Consider the following 17,056-nt stretch of genomic DNA (forward strand, 5'->3'; position numbering starts at 1 on the left):
TGGCTCACTACAGCAATAACCCGATTTTTTGGTAACAATAACTATGTACCAGTACTGCAGACAATCCGCACTTGGGATGGGCGCCCAGCATCCACTACGGACTACGAGAAATAGAATTATCGGTAAGTAAATTCTTATTTTCTCTAACGTCCTAAGTGGATGCTGGGGACTCCGTAAGGACCATGGGGATTATACCAAAGCTCCCAAACGGGCGGGAGAGTGCGGATGACTCTGCAGCACCAAATGAGAGAACTCCAGGTCCTCCTCAGCCAGGGTATCAATTTTGTAGAATTTTACAAACGTATTTGCTCCTGACCAAGTAGCTGCTCGGCAAAGTTGTAAAGCCGAGACCCCTCGGGCAGCCGCCCAAGATGAGCCCATCTTCCTTGTGGAGTGGGCATTTACAGATTTTTGGCTGTGGCAGGCCTGCCACAGAATGTGCAAGCTGAATTGTACTACAAATCCAACGAGCAATAGTCTGCTTAGAAGCAGGAGCACCCAGCTTGTTGGGTGCATACAGGATAAACAGCGAGTCAGATTTTCTGACTCCAGCCGTCCTGGAAACATATATTTTCAGGGCCCTGACAACGTCTAGCAACTTGGAGTCCTCCAAGTCCCTAGTAGCCGCAGGCACCACAATAGGTTGGTTCAGGTGAAACGCCGAAACCACCTTAGGGAGAAACTGAGGACGAGTCCTCAATTCCGCCCTGTCCGAATGGAAAATCAGATAAGGGCTTTTACAGGATAAAGCCGCCAATTCTGACACGCGCCTGGCCCAGGCCAGGGCCAACAGCATGACCACTTTCCATGTGAGATATTTTAACTCCACAGATTTAAGTGGTTCAAACCAATGTGACTTTTGGAACCCAAAAACTACATTGAGATCCCAAGGTGCCACTGGAGGCACAAAAGGAGGCTGTATATGCAGTACCCCTTTTACAACGTCTGAACTTCAGGGACTGAAGCTAGTTCTTTTTGGAAGAAAATTGACAGGGCCGAAATTTGAACCTTAATGGACCCCAATTTCAGGCCCATAGACACTCCTGTTTGCAGGAAATGTAGGAATCGACCCAGTTGAATTTCCTCCGTCGGGCCTTACTGGCCTCGCACCACGCAACATATTTTCGCCAAATGCGGTGATAATGTTTTGCGGTTACATCCTTCCTGGCTTTGATCAGGATAGGGATGACTTCATCCGGAATGCCTTTTTTCCTTCAGGATCCGGCGTTCAACCGCCATGCCGTCAAACGCAGTCGCGGTAAGTCTTGGAACAGACAGGGTCCTTGCTGGAGCAGGTCCCTTCTTAGAGGTAGAGGCCACGGATCCTCCGTGAGCATCTCTTAAAATTCCGGTTACCAAGTCCTTCTTGGCCAATCCGGAGCCACGAATATAGTGCTTACTCCTCTCCATCTTATCAATCTCAGTACCTTGGGTATGAGAGGCAGATGAGGGAACACATACACTGACTGGTACACCCACGGTGTTACCAGAGCGTCTACAGCTATTGCCTGAGGGTCCCTTGACCTGGCGCAATACCTGTCGAGTTTTTCCCAACGGTTTATAATCATGTGGAAGACTTCTGGGTGAAGTCCCCACTCTCCCGGGTGGAGGTCGTGTCTGCTGAGGAAGTCTGCTTCCCAGTTGTCCACTCCCGGAATTGCTGACAGTGCTATCACATGATTTTCCGCCCAGCGAAGAATCCTTGCAGCTTCTGCCATTGCCCTCCTGCTTCTTGTGCCACCCTGTCTGTTTACGTGGGTGACTGCCGTGATGTTGTCCGACTGGATCAACACCGGCTGACCTTGAAGCAGAGGTCTTGCTAAGCTTAGAGCATTGTAAATGGCCCTTAGCTTCAGGATATTTATGTGAAGTGATGTCTCCAGGCTTGACCGTAAGCCCTGGAAATTCCTTCCCTGTGTGACTGCTCCCCAGCCTCGCAGGCTGGCATCCGTGGTCACCAGGACCCAGTCCTGAATGCCGAATCTGCGGCCCTCTAGAAGATGAGCACTCTGCAACCACCACAGGAGGGACACCCTTGTTCTTGGTGACAGGGTTATCCGCTGATGCATCTGAAGATGCGACCCGGACCATTTGTCCAGCAGGTCCCACTGGAAAGTTCTTGCGTGGAATCTGCCGAATGGGATTGCTTCGTAGGAAGCCACCATTTTACCCAGAACCCTTGTGCATTGATGCACTGAGACTTGGCTCGGTTTTAGGAGGTTCCTGACTAGCTCGGATAACTCCCTGGCTTTCTCCTCCGGGAGAAACACCTTTTTCTGGACTGTGTCCAGGATCATCCCTAGGAACAGAAGACGAGTCGTCGGAACCAGCTGCGATTTTGGAATATTGAGAATCCAATCGTGCTGCCGCAACACTACCTGAGATAGTGCTACACCGACCTCCAACTGTTCCCTGGATCTTACCCTTATCAGGGAATCGTCCAAGTAAGGGATAACTAAAATTCCCTTCCATCGAAGGAATATCATCATTTCGGCCATTACCTTGGTAAAGACCCGGGGTGCCGTGGACCATCCATACGGCAGCGTCTGAACTGATAGTGACAGTTCTGTACCATAAACCTGAGGTACCCTTGGTGAGAAGGGTAAATTTGGACATGAAGGTAAGCATCCTTGATGTCCCGAGACATCATGTAGTCCCCTTCTTCCAGGTTCGCAATCACTGCTCTGAGTGACTCAATCTTGAATTTGAACCTCTGTATGTAAGTGTTCAAATATTTTAGATTTAGAATCGGTCTCACCGAGCCGTCCGGCTTCGGTACCACAACAGTGTGGAATAATACCCCGTTCCCTGTTGCAGGAGGGGTACCTTGATTATCACCTGCTGGGAATACAGCTTGTGAATGGCTTCCAAAACTGTCTCCCTGTCAGAAGGAGACATCGGTAAAGCCGACTTTAGGAAACGGCGAGGGGGAGACGTCTCGAATTCCAATTTGTACCCCTGAGATATCACCTGAAGGATCCAGGGGTCTACTTGCGAGTGAGCCCACTGCGCGCTGAAATTCATTGAGACGGGCCCCCCACCGTGCCTGATTCTGCTTGTAAAGCCCCAGCTTCATACTGAGGGCTTGGCAGAGGCGGGAGAGGGTTTCTGTTCCTGGGAACTGGCTGATTTCTGCAGCCTTTTTCCTCTCCCTCTGTCACGGGGCAGAAATGAGGAACCTTTTGCCCGCTTGTCCACGAAAAGACTGCGCCTGATAATACGGCGTCTTCTCATGTTGAGAGGCGACCTGGGGTACAAACGTGGATTTCCCAGCTGTTGCCGTGGCCACCAGGTCTGAAAGACCGACCCCAAATAACTCCTCCCCTTAATAAGGCAATACTTCCAAATGCCGTTTGAAATCCGCATCACCTGACCACTGTCGTGTCCATAACCCTCTACTGGTAGAAATGGACAACGCACTTAGACTTGATGCCAGTCGGCAAATATTCCGCTGTGCATCACGCATATATAGAAATGCATCTTTTAAATGCTCTATAGGCAAAAATATACTGTCCCTATCTAGGGTATCAATATTTTCAGTCAGGGAATCCGACCACGCCAACCCAGCACTGCACATCCAGGCTGAGGCGATTGCTGGTCGCAGTATAACACCAGTATGTGTGTAAATACATTTTAGGATACCCTCCTGCTTTCTATCAGCAGGATCCTTAAGGGCGGCCATCTCAGGAGAGGGTAGAGCCCTTACAAGCGTGTGAGCGCTTTATCCACCCTAGGGGGTGTTTCCCAACGCACCCTAACCTCTGGCGGGAAAGGATATAATGCCAATAACATTTTAGAAATTATCAGTTGTTATCGGGGGAAACCCACGCATCATCACACACCTCATTTAATTTCTCAGATTCAGGAAAACTACAGGTAGTTTTTCCTCACCGAACATAATACCCCTTTTTGGTGGTACTCGTATTATCAGAAATGTGTAAAACATTTTTCATTGCCTCAATCATGTAACGTGTGGCCCTACTGGAAGTCACATTTGTCTCTTCACCGTCGACACTGGAGTCAGTATCCGTGTCGGCGTCTATATCTGCCATCTGAGGTAACGGGCGCTTTAGAGCCCCTGACGGCCTATGAGACGTCTGGACAGGCACAAGCTGAGTAGCCGGCTGTCTCATGTCAACCACTGTCTTTTATACAGAGCTGACACTGTCACGTAATTCCTTCCAACAGTTCATCCACTCAGGTGTCGACCCCCTAGGGGGTGACATCACTATTACAGGCAATCTGCTCCGTCTCCACATCATTTTTCTCCTCATACATGTCGACACAAACGTACCGACATACAGCACACACACAGGGAATGCTCTGATAGAGGACAGGACCCCACTAGCCCTTTGGGGAGACAGAGGGAGAGTTTGCCAGCACACACCAGAGCGCTATATATATATACAGGGATAACCTTATAGAAGTGTTTTTCCCCTTATAGCTGCTGTATCTTTAATACTGCGCGTAATTAGTGCCCCCCCTCTCTTTTTTAACCCTTTCTGTAGTGTAGTGACTGCAGGGGAGAGCCAGGGAGCTTCCCTCCAACGGAGCTGTGAGGGAAAATGGCGCCAGTGTGCTGAGGAGATAAGGCCGCCGATAAGGGGGCGGAGCCTATCTCCCATTTTTCTATGTATTCTGGCAGGGGTTAAATGCATCCATATAGCCCAGGAGCTATATGTGATGCATTTTTTGCCATCCAAGGTGTTTTTATTGCGTCTCAGGGCGCCCCCCCCCCCCCCCCAGCGCCCTGCACCCTCAGTGACCGGAGTGTAAAGTGTGCTGAGAGCAATGGCGCACAGCTGCAGTGCTGTGCGCTACCTTGTTGAAGACAGGACGTCTTCTGCCGCCGATTTTCCGGACCTCTTCTGTCTTCTGGCTCTGTAAGGGGGCCGGCGGCGCGGCTCTGGGACCCATCCATGGCTGGGCCTGTGATCGTCCCTCTGGAGCTAATGTCCAGTAGCCTAAGAAGCCCAATCCACTCTGCACGCAGGTGAGTTCGCTTCTTCTCCCCTTAGTCCCTCGATGCAGTGAGCCTGTTGCCAGCAGGTCTCACTGAAAATAAAAAACCTAAAACTAAACTTTTCACTAAGCAGCTCAGGAGAGCCACCTAGTGTGCACCCTTCTCGTTCGGGCACAAAAATCTAACTGAGGCTTGGAGGAGGGTCATAGGGGGAGGAGCCAGTGCACACCAGGTAGTTCTAAAGCTTTACTTTTGTGCCCAGTCTCCTGCGGAGCCGCTATTCCCCATGGTCCTTACGGAGTCCCCAGCATCCACTTAGGACGTTAGAGAAAATCACTTTTACATAGGCTCCACAGTACCCGGTGGGGAGAACCAGCATAGGGGATAAGGCGCTGACCTGCAGCCCCTCCCCCCAACTACGGGCACCATCTACTGCTGTTGTTCCCGCCCTGGAGCTGCATATCACTCTCCCTGACAGATATTTTGGCGCCATCTTTACACAAGTAGCTGGGCTGATCTCCGGGACTGCAGGGCACTGTCTCCTCTGTAAAGCCGCCTGTCTCATCAGCGCTGTGTATTTACAGACACTTAAATATTCTACATGTCATTTTAGACAGTGTTAGTTGAGAACAAGTGTACTGCTACCTGAATATTTAGTACAAGTATTCTGTGATATACATCCAGTATCTACTGTGCATTGTTATATCTATATACATACAAGTCTATATGTAGTTTTACTAGTCTAGTGCAGTTTTATAATTTATCTGTAATAACTTCTGCATTGTACCTGTGACTGAGTGTGCCTGTAGCTGCTGTGTGGATTTCACTCTTGTGTATCACACTTAATGCTATCACTATATTCTATACCCTGGGGGGCTAGGTGCGTCAAGGTCTCATATATATTATATTTAGGTCATATTTCTGCTGGCTATTGCCTCTGCTAGTAGGGTGTCGGATTTAGGCGCTTTGTCCTGTCATCCGCCCTTTCTGATTTTTCACCGTGACCGGGCATTTCTTAGAACTTACCCCAGTTATCTAAGGTGGTGTCATCTTTCCATCTTAACCAAGAGATTGGGGTTCCGGCTTTTAACTCTTCTGGTTTGTCCTACAAAGAGCGGTCTTTGGATGTGGTATGGGCTCTCCGTATTTACATGGCGAGGACTGCCTCTCTCAGGAGGTCAGATACCCTTTTTGTACTTTTTGATTTTCACTAATGTGGCTGGCCTGCGAATAAGCAAACCATGGCCAGATGGATTAGAATGGTGATTGCACAAGCCTATGCGCAGGCTGGACTCCCAGGTCCTGCTACTGTCAAAGCCCATTCTATTCGGTCTGTTGGATCTTCTTGGGCGGCCCGCCGAGGCGTGTCCGCTGAACAGTTGTGCAGGGCAGCTACGTGGTCCTCAGTGAATACGTCCATTAGGTTCTATGCCTTTGATACTTCCGCCTCCCAGGATGCTTCCTTTGGACGCCAAATTCTTGTGCCCGCTACGGTGCGTCCCCTCCCATGAGGAACTGCTTTAGGACATCCCCAATGTATTCCCTATGGAATCCTAGTGTACCCCGCTGCAGAAAAACAGATTTATGGTAGTCTTACCATAGTTAAATCTCTTTCTGCGAGGTACACTGGATTCCACAAGGTGCCCACCCTGACGCACTTAGCTTCTTTGGGTTTGTATGGCATTAGCCGCTGGTCCCTTCTCCTGTCGTGAGAATGTGGTTCTATGTGACTAACATCTACCGTCTCTTTTAGCTGCTACTGCATTGGACTGGTTAACGACCCTGAGCTCCAGTGCCTGGAGGCGGGGTTATAGAGGAGGCGGTGCAGTGCATCCTGGGAACAGTCAAAGCTTTACCCTGTTGGTGCCTCGGATCAAGATCCAACTCTACACCCCGATGTATTGCCTGTGGAATCCAGTGTACCTCGCAGAAAGATTTAACTATGGTAAGTCTTTCATAAAGGTCCTTTTTTGAGTATCATTTCTTCATATATTTACCTTTACCATTTAGGAAATAATGATTAATCATAATAGAATATACAACTTGAGACCACATAAAAAATAAAAAATAAACCAAATCATAATATTAAGAACAAATGATCTCTGCATTTCAGGATGGCAATTTTGACAATAAAAATACAATAAGGAAGTAATCACTTTATTTTTCCCATCGTTACAAACATTTTCATTTAAATCGCTATAAAATGCAATGGGTTTTTTTTCTAATACTTTACAGTATAAAAAAAAAAAATCTCATTCGTGATGATGCAGTAACAATCAGAGCCTGGGTTCTGGGGATAGAAGGGCTTTCTGCAAGTCACCTACCCCCTCCCCTCCACACTATGTGTTTCTACCATTCTATCCATTTACCACTCTGTACACCATGGCTACCATGGGGAATTTCTGCTCTTTTTTTTTTTTATTTAGGGCTGGGGTCTCATAAAATCCTATTTAGCGTTCTATTACTGGTTCTTAGGATGATTTATTGATGTGCTCTTTTAAGAGATCTGCTTTGTTTTTTTGTGTGTGTTCAGAAGCCTGACTGACTTATAATCTTTCTTTTCTTTTTTATTTACAGTATTTGCTGGCGTATAAGACTACTTTTTTGCCCTGAAAAACATGCCTCCAAGTGGGGGGGACGTCTTATACGCCGGGTGCACTTCAGTTGGGATAGACATAGCTGCCATAGTGGCCTTCCGATACTCGCCCGGTGCCCATAGTGGCCTCTCGATGCCCGCCCACCTCATTCTACATACCATCCAGTATCGCGCGGTATCCAGTGGGTCACTAGTGCCAATTACAGGGAGATGCAGGGACTGTCCGGGGGTGCTGCAGTCGCGTTGTGGCCGTACAATGGTGACAATGACAGGTACTGTAATGGCACTAATACTAACGGCACTCATGTGAAACCGGTAACAATAAATGCACACAGGGGTATACTTTTAGACATTTTACAACTTTCTCCTCGCCCCCTCCCCCCTTCTTATGCATACCTTGATAAATACTCCCTATCCAAATCTCTTATCAGGTCATAATATACAGTATGTCACAAATCTGATGTTCTTTTACGTTTTATTTGGTGTGTGGAAGGGGGTAGTCTTATACGGCGAGTATATAACAAACTCTATATTTTGAGTGGAAATGTTGGGGGTCGTCTTATACGCCGGCAAATACGGTAGTTCTCTTATTTTCCATTCAATTCAACATTAACTCAATAAGTCGGTGAACAGAGCCCTAGTTAAAAGCCAGATCCACTACACCTATGTGGGCCAGGGAAGGATGGGTTTTGCTATACATTATTTATCAATAGCAATCTATATTGCCGCTAATCACAACAATACATATCGCAGTCACACTGGTATTATTAACCATGCCAGGGATCCTCTGAGAAACTGGTGAAAACTCTGCAAGGGTTTTCTCCATTGTGTCAGCAATCTAATGCACTTTCTCTGACTTCAATTCTTGCGGCAAAGCAATTTCCTCACATACCTCTTATAACACTTTCAGGGGGTAATTCCAAGTTGATCGCAGCAGGATTTTTGTTAGCAGTTGGGCAAAACCATGGGGATAATTCCAAGTTGATCGCAGCAGGAAATTTTTTAGCAGTTGGGCAAAACCATGTGCACTGCAGGGGGGGCAGATATAACATTTGCAGAGAGTTAGATTTGGGTGGGTTATTTTGTTTCTGTGCAGGGTAAATACTGGCTGCTTTATTTATACACTGCAATTTATTATTATTTTTATTATTTTATTACCAGTTATTTATATAGCGCAAACATATTTCGCAGCGCTTTCCAGAGAATATTTGGCCATTCACATCAGTCCCTGCCCCAGTGGAGCTTACAATCTATATCACATGTACACGCACACACTTTCACGCTAGGGTTAATTTTTGTTGGGATCCAATTAACCTACCAGTATATTTTTGGATTGTGGGAGGAAACCGGCGCAAGTATGGGGAGAATATACAAACTCCACACAGTTGGGCCATGGTGGGAATCGAACCCATGACCTCAGTGCTGTGAGGCAGTAATGCTAACCATTACACCATCCGTACTGCCCCAATTTAGATTGCAGATTGAACTCACCACAACCAAATCTCTCTCTCTCTGCACATGTTATATCTGTCTCCCCTGCAGTGCACATGGTTTTGCCCAACTGCTAAAAAATGTCCTGCTGCGATCAACTTGGAATTACCCCCCCATGTGCACTGCAGGGGAGGCAGATTTAACATGTGCAGAGAGAGTTAGATTTGGGTGTTCAATCTGCAATCTAATTTGCAGTGTAAAAATAAAGCAGCCAGTATTTACCCTGCACAGAAACAAAATAACCCACCCAAATCTAACTCTTTCTGCACGTTATATCTGCCTCCCCTGCAGAGCACATGGTTTTGCCCAACTGCTAACAAAAATCCTGCTGCGATCAATTTTAAATTACCCCCTCAGACCGCTATCGGCAGGTCGCACCCGGAAGCCGTACAGAGGTGCTTCGCGGATGCAACCTGCCTGAGCCCCTTTCACATTGCTCGTCCCCCATCCCGGCATATTATCATGTTGGTGACGTCAGCGGTGACGCTTGGAGATCAGATGATCACCAAGCGCCGCCCGTCCATACAGCGTGAACAGGAAATGGGTTGCATCGACCCGGCAACTCATGCACACCGCGCAGCAACCCGGATTGAAGCAGTATTCAACCCTGGTCGCTACGAGGGTTTAAGTACCGGGTCGCTTGACCCGGGATATTTCCCCTGGGCCCTGTCAGACAGCACAGCAACCTGGGTTACTGCGTGCAATAACCAGGATTACAAGCTGGCGGTCTGAAAGGGGTATTACTGGTTAGACAGTAGGTCTTTGCAGTTTCCTTTTTCCATAACTGTAATTCTCCTTGACCACTTCAAGCAATTGCAGCAAAAGGTCTTGTTACCTCCTATGGCCAGACATTCTCTCCATTACACAAATTCAAGCTACGGGCTGAAATATCATGCAATTTCAGAAGGGTATAAGCAGAAATAATGGTCGCCCACGATAGCCACGCTCTTCAGCACAAACAACTGTATGGCTCCTGTCAGTTTATACGGGAGCTGCAGCCACTCAAAAACAACTGAATTCCTCCCTTAGGGGTGATTTTTTGGGTGGTCATCAGAGTCATTAAATTGTTGCTCTGATCGGGCACCCGTTGCTTTAAATGCACCCAAATAGACAAGATTTAGCTGCAAATAGCGGCTAATCTCATCTCATCTAAAGTCCTGGTTAGGGCACCTAAACCGCAGACTTTTCACACATTTCTTCTCGTACCTCAGAAGGCTGCAAAAAGAAGGCTCTAAATGGAGCAAAAATTAAACTGCTCAGTTTTGCGCTCCCTAGTGGTAGACGCTGGGAAAAACAATTGAATCACTCCCTAAATGTCTATGGTGTATTTTATACCCAGGCAGCTATCTGGAAGTGATGTTGTGTAACTAGAAAATCTATACTGTGAGCTGTAAAAATATTAAATGCTATATGTGATATAAGCCTTTGTTGTTTGAGATATTAAAGAACTGCATTTTTACTTGGATTTTATCAAGAGATAACTAGATTACTTTGGACGATTCGGATCATTATTATTATCCCTTATATGGCTCCACAAGGGCCCCGCAGAACCTAACAAAGTACATAAACACAACAAGAAAACAGTGACTTACAGTACAAGAGAATGCAGGACAGGGCAGGGAGGTGCGGTGAGGTAAACGGCTGGGGTGGCACTGGGTAGTACCAGAGCCAGATTTACACACAATATATGAGCCAAAGGGTTCACTTGGGCATTATACAAAGGTGCAGCAGCATATACTGCTGGGAATTTACCCTAACGGTAAAACGGTGGCAAGGCATGATGGGATATATAGCTCCACAGCATCCAGAGTGCCATAGGTTGCTTACTCCTGTTCTATAAAATGATAGGTAGGAGCTGATTATATGCCAATGGAAACTTCTCCACTCTTTAGAGTTAGACGGTTTGATACATTTCCCCCTCAAATACCAATAACGCTACTGTGTTTTTGGACTGTGGGAGAATATGGGACAATCCAAAGAAACCCATTCAAACATGGGTAGAACATATAAATTCCACACAGGCTCCTGGTTGGAATGCAACCCATGTCCCCAGTGCTGAGGAAATAATGCTAACCACTGTGCCACCAAGCTGCCCTTATGATTCTGGCTGACAATGGGGTCGATTCAATTCGGCAATAGATGAATAGCGCCGGGAATTAGCTCCCGACGCTATTCAATTCAGCTACTAGTTACCCGCAATTGTCGGGAATTCTCTCACCCCCGGGGGGGTGAGAGAAGAAAACCGACAAAAGAGCTGCTGTGCGGCCGGCGCGAGGCTGATTCTGTCGGAAATCAGCATCGCCGCGGGTAGTTAAGTCGGAGAATGCTCGTTCTCCCGACAAAACTACCTGTTAAGTCGGCGATAAAAGGCATTCGCCGACTTAACTTTAGCTGAATTGAATAGCATCGGGAGCTAATTCCCGGCGCTATTCATCTGTTGACGAATTGAATCGACCCCAATGTCACCTGTGTCGTTATAATAGTGACAGAGAGAGGAAGAGGTGTCCGTTTTACGTCTGTATTACAAATCCATTATGAGGGGTTTGTTGGAATGTTCATGGTCACTTATAGATGCAGGTGGAACTAATAGCACAGAAAGATTTTAAGGCAAACTGCTGCACAGGACCAGGTATGCAGTAGCCAAGATATTTCCTTTGCATCATGTAGGGGAAAAAACAATAACACAGGAACTAAACAAGACAGAATAACCCACAATATTGTAATGGCACAGGAACAAATCCATTTTATTACCATGAGGATCTGATAATAGATGTACAAAGCGCAGTGTTTTATCGATAAATAATGATCTCATCTCATTAGCTTATGGCAGACAATTTATATCTGTAGTCACATTTGTACAGTATAGGGGACGCGTTCAGCATCCCGGCTGTCGACCGCCGTCAAATCATTTGTATTCCCAGTATAGGCAGCAAAAGCTCATTGTTTATTATTGTTCAACTTGCCTTCTACAATATGCCTCATACCATTACACTTGCAGTAATGAGCAGAAGAAAAAAAAAAAAATAAAGAGAAATATACCCCATACACATTACCTGGCTGTAAGTGCGCATATTTTATTTAGTACCCCTATCTCCCACACTAATACAATTTCAATACATGAACACTTTTCTAATACAACAATTGATATCACGAAAGCAGCAAGTATTCCTAAATACTGGAAAGACTTTCTGGGAAATCACAGGGTTGAAAAATGTAAGACCGATGCAAGGTTTCTATAGTAACCAGTATTTTCCAATATCACACACTGGACACTAGTACTACAAGTAGGGACACAGAAGATTGAGGTTCAGGATTGGCTACAGAACATCACATGTGAAGGCTGCCATCCTGTCTTTACGACAATTTCATTTACTATGTAATAATTGGCAACCACGGCCTGCAGCAAATCACACATTATTTAAAACATGACGTCACACCGCTGGCGGGTGCAGAAAGTACTGTCTGTAAATGGCAGATGTAAAATATTACATACCACTGCACTGCTTGTACAACACTATCCTTCCGTAGCCTTGTGATATTACATAGCATATGCCATGATACTGAAAAGGAACTTATATCGTATTCACTTAAGCAAAAAACCTGTGATACATTTTTTTTTATACAAAGGTAAAAAAAAACACATTCATTCCTACCACTGGGTGAGACTGATGAGAGATGTAGAGGATTCAGCATCATCTTCTCAGAGTAACATGTCTACAGAGATGAATTGCATAAACCATACAAAATGATGATATAAAATCAGACAAGCGAACAATTAAATCCATAAAGTAACCATATGACCTATGGTCCATGATCTGTAATTAATACAGCAAGATGGCAGAGGGAAGAGATGCACAATCTTCACCCAGACACATAGCATGCTTGCTGCCTTTCAGCTAATAGGGGTTTATAAGAATAAATCCGCAGTCATCACTGTGTTCTTGTTATCTATTACTCAGAATCCCCCTTACAACATTTCCTAATTCAATTACCAGACAGATAACAATCTACCACAGACGCCATTCCATGGTTTCATGAAAATACGAACTAGTGATAAACAAATGAATACATTTTTTAAACAGCATTACATCAGTAATGTATCGCAACTATGTTACAAGAAAATGTATTGCAATGTGTTCTTTTTTTCCTTTTAACCCTTTGTTAACAAATTTACTCTATGGGTGCAAATAACCAAAGATCAGCATTTGTGTGGACAACCTAATCAGCATTCTGAACTGCTAGCCTGCAAATATGAGGAATTACTGCACAAATATGTGAATTTTACATTAATTATTAAATATGTACTTAAGTAAAATATTTACACAACAGCGCCTTAAGAAAATCAGTTGCATTTGAAACTAGAGTATAATTATGCATCGGTGGATAAATATTCTAATCGTTACTTATGTATAAGTGCTTATTATACACATTACAATTTATAGACAGATATACATTTTTAGACATTACACACAATCATATGGAAATCTGGAAGTGTTTCCACTTTAATTATACCAACATTTAGCAACTAATATTGCACATGAAAATTAATATTCTCACTCCGAGACAAAAATCATGTGCGGTAGTATACAGCGACACTGGGCACGTTAATAAATAGTGTCGCTGTATACTACATGTGCAGTAGTATACAGCGACACTGGGCACGTATATATATATATATATATAAAATTCTGAACAATCAGCCCACTTGTGCAATCAAAAGGTTTTAAAAATTACATTTCTTCTCTGAAATGACCACTAAGAATGAATTATCTGCTGTGCATTTTCTTTTGGCAACCACCATAGAAGCACTGTGCATGTGTACACTACACTGCTGGGCTGACACACAATTGAGACCATATAAACAATATATACAGTACTGGAGCTTGGTATATGTATAGAGAGAGGAGTATTATATAATGAACACACAGGAAGCATTGGAGGGAACAGATGTGGCATAAAATGGAGTAGGCAACCAAGGGAATAGTATTACTGTACAAAAATGAGCAGAAGTTTCATGGGCTCAGTAATATGAAAGAAGTCAGAGGTGCAGATGGTACCCAATGGGACAATAACAAAAGTTTAAATGAGTCTACAGAGCATTTGTATCACAAAACTCACTGTGTGGCAGCACATCACAGCTAATGCCACAGGTATGTGCACCCTGAGGAATGAGCCACACTACAGAACACCATATTGTATACAGCTGCCAATAAGGAAGCTCCATGATAATGGTCTGTGTGCAGATGGGCAACAAGCTGCCACTACCATGCACAGGGCAGGAGGCAGATCAGGGTCCAAGTCACCCTGCCGGGCAGCCCCCCTCCTGCTGCCCACGTCCATTGAGGCGCTTCCAAAAACCAAATGATAGGTCTACCCATACTAGAGTCACTGCAACACAGCCCGCACACAGGTGACACCCCGGGGAGAGCCCGTTTGGTGCAGTCCCTACATTGTGCCCAGACTCCCACCACCGTCTGACCGTGTCACCCCCTTTGGTGACACTTGCGGTCAGGTCACTGGGGGGTGAGTGACCCTGAGCCCGACGGTGTATGCCCGCAATGCATCGCCCAGTCCTGCACCGCACTCCGACAGCTTCTCCCACACTCCAATCAGTGCCCTCCTCAGCCGCCACCTCCCCCTGAAACCAGCACGGGCCCTGGCTCCTCACCTGCAGTCTTCGCGGCTCCAGCCGGTTCCTGCCCTAAGATGAGATAGATGGAGACTGCAAGCAGCCCCCGGGTGATCCGGACACCCAACTCCGGGGGGCCCCAGGCCGCCATCCCGCACCTTCTCACCGACTCCTGCTTCTCAGCATCCCTAGAGAAGACTCGCACCACAAACCCGGATCTCACCCTAACGCCGACTGCAGCCCGCAGCTAGTAGCAGCCAACCGAGCACGGAGCACGCTGCGCGCTCCCGCAGCCTGTGCGCAATCCCGCAGCCGCATCACACAGAGCGGCGCGCCGATGGCCACGCCTACCGCTGTCTGAGGAGCGCGCCCCCGCCCCCACTGCCAGCACGCGCTATACTACGGACACGTCCTTAGGCGTCGCGAGCACGAGAATCACCACGGAAGCTGTCCTGCCCCCTCTGCTTTCCCGTGACGTCACTCTCCCAGCCGCCTGCATCTCCCGCAGTGCCCGCGGTATATAGGGGGGGGGGGGGTGACTGCCTGGCCCTGGGGCTCCGTGCTGCCTGTGTAGCCGGGGGGGAGAAGGGGGAGAACGCGGGGCACCAGGCGCAGGAGACAACTTGCACGCATATGGTATCTGTATTTTCTTGCCATTTGGTGGCGACCGGGTGAACTGTTCCCGATCGCAGCATAAAGAGCATACAGTACGTCTAGTGCTGGACATGCTGCCGGGAGCTGTATGTTTGTTTTTTGCCTCATCAGTGTGGAAAATCATTCCTCCATCGTTTATCACATGCGAGGTCAAAGCAATAAAAAGTACAAAGAAGCGCTACCTGGGGTCTTCGCAACATTCCCAAGGCGCAAAAAAAACCAAATAGGATAAAATGATGAAAAAGCAGCGAGTGTTTCTTCAGTACAAGGGCTTCTTATTTTTTGTAAAAGAAATGAAAACAAGTATGGCTGTAGCCCACTCAAGTCGAGTTCCCTCTTGGGGCTGCTTTAAGAACCATGAAAATGGTAGGGGGCGCTCAGGAATTTTAATGAAAAGTCTGTATAAAAATGCACCCATTGGTTTTAATGCGCAGGGAAACCCAGACATTCCTGCCTTTACGTGGAATTTATTGGTTACAATGCTGGGGAAATGCAAAGTAATTGAATAGGTCCAAACCAGAGCTTTTCCCTGTGCAGTAAACCCTGCACCTATTTCAATATGCTCTAAATCTGGGTATTAGCTCTGACAAGGAATTGAACTTGTTAAAAAAATAAGATTTTACACTTACCGGTAAATCTATTTCTCGTAGTCCGTAGAGGATGCTGGGGACTCCGTAAGGACCATGGGGAATAGACGGGCTCCGCAGGAGACATGGGCACTTTAAGAAAGACTTTTGATTCTGGGTGTGCACTGGCTCCTCCCTCTATGCCCCTCCTCCAGACCTCAGTTAGGGAAACTGTGCCCAGAGGAGATGGACAGTACGAGGAAAGGATTTTGTTAATCCAAGGGCAAGATTCATACCAGCCACACCAATCACACCGTATAACTTGTGATAAACTACCCAGTTAACAGTATGAACAACAACATAGCCTCGGTTCAACCGATTAAGCAACACATAACCCTTATGTCAGCAATAACTATATACAAGTCTTGCAGAAGTAGTCCGCACTTGGGACGGGCGCCCAGCATCCTCTACGGACTACGAGAAATAGATTTACCGGTAAGTGTAAAATCTTATTTTCTCTAACGTCCTAAGTGGATGCTGGGGACTCCGTAAGGACCATGGGGAATAGCGGCTCCGCAGGAGACTGGGAATAGCGGCTCCGCAGGAGACTGGGCACATCTAAAGAAAGCTTTAGGACTATCTGGTGTGCACTGGCTCCTCCCCCTATGACCCTCCTCCAAGCCTCAGTTAGATCTCTGTGCCCGAACGAGAAGGGTGCACACTAGGGGCTCTCCTGAGCTTCTTAGTGAAAGTTTTAGTTTAGGTTTTTTATTTTCAGTGAGACCTGCTGGCAACAGGCTCACTGCATCGAGGGACTAAGGGGAGAAGAAGCGAACTCACCTGCGTGCAGAGTGGATTGGGCTTCTTAGGCTACTGGACATTAGCTCCAGAGGGACGATCACAGGCCCAGCCATGGATGGGTCCCAGAGCCGCGCCGCCGGCCCCCTTACAGAGCCAGAAGACAGAAGAGGTCCGGAAAATCGGCGGCAGAAGACATCCTGTCTTCACCAAGGTAGCGCACAGCACTGCAGCTGTGCGCCATTGCTCCTCAGCACACTTCACACTTCGGTCACTGAGGGTGCAGGGCGCTAGGGGGGGGCGCCCTGAGCAGCAATAAAAACACCTTGGCTGGCGAAAATACATCACATATAGCCCCC

The 17,056-nt window shown here is 46.7% G+C and overlaps 1 protein-coding gene across 12 annotated transcripts in view; it reads right to left on the reverse strand.

Annotated features, from left to right (window-relative positions):
* Window positions 1-15,065, reverse strand: part of NEO1 (neogenin 1) — a 243,252-nt gene extending 228,187 nt beyond the window's left edge. For 6 of the 12 annotated variants that reach the window (XM_063926482.1, XM_063926474.1, XM_063926473.1 and 3 more), the window contains exon 1: window positions 14,719-15,065. In XM_063926482.1, coding sequence (XP_063782552.1) covers window positions 14,719-14,830 — 112 coding nt within the window. In that variant the 5' untranslated portion in view covers window positions 14,831-15,065. The remainder of the gene's footprint in view (window positions 1-14,718) is intronic. The other 6 variants (XM_063926481.1, XM_063926480.1, XM_063926478.1 and 3 more) reach the window with 1 other exon arrangement.
* Window positions 15,066-17,056: the final 1,991 nt, after the last annotated feature.

The sequence above is a fragment of the Pseudophryne corroboree genome, chromosome 6 (genome assembly GCF_028390025.1).
Source record: "Pseudophryne corroboree isolate aPseCor3 chromosome 6, aPseCor3.hap2, whole genome shotgun sequence".
NCBI lineage: Eukaryota > Metazoa > Chordata > Amphibia > Anura > Myobatrachidae > Pseudophryne > Pseudophryne corroboree.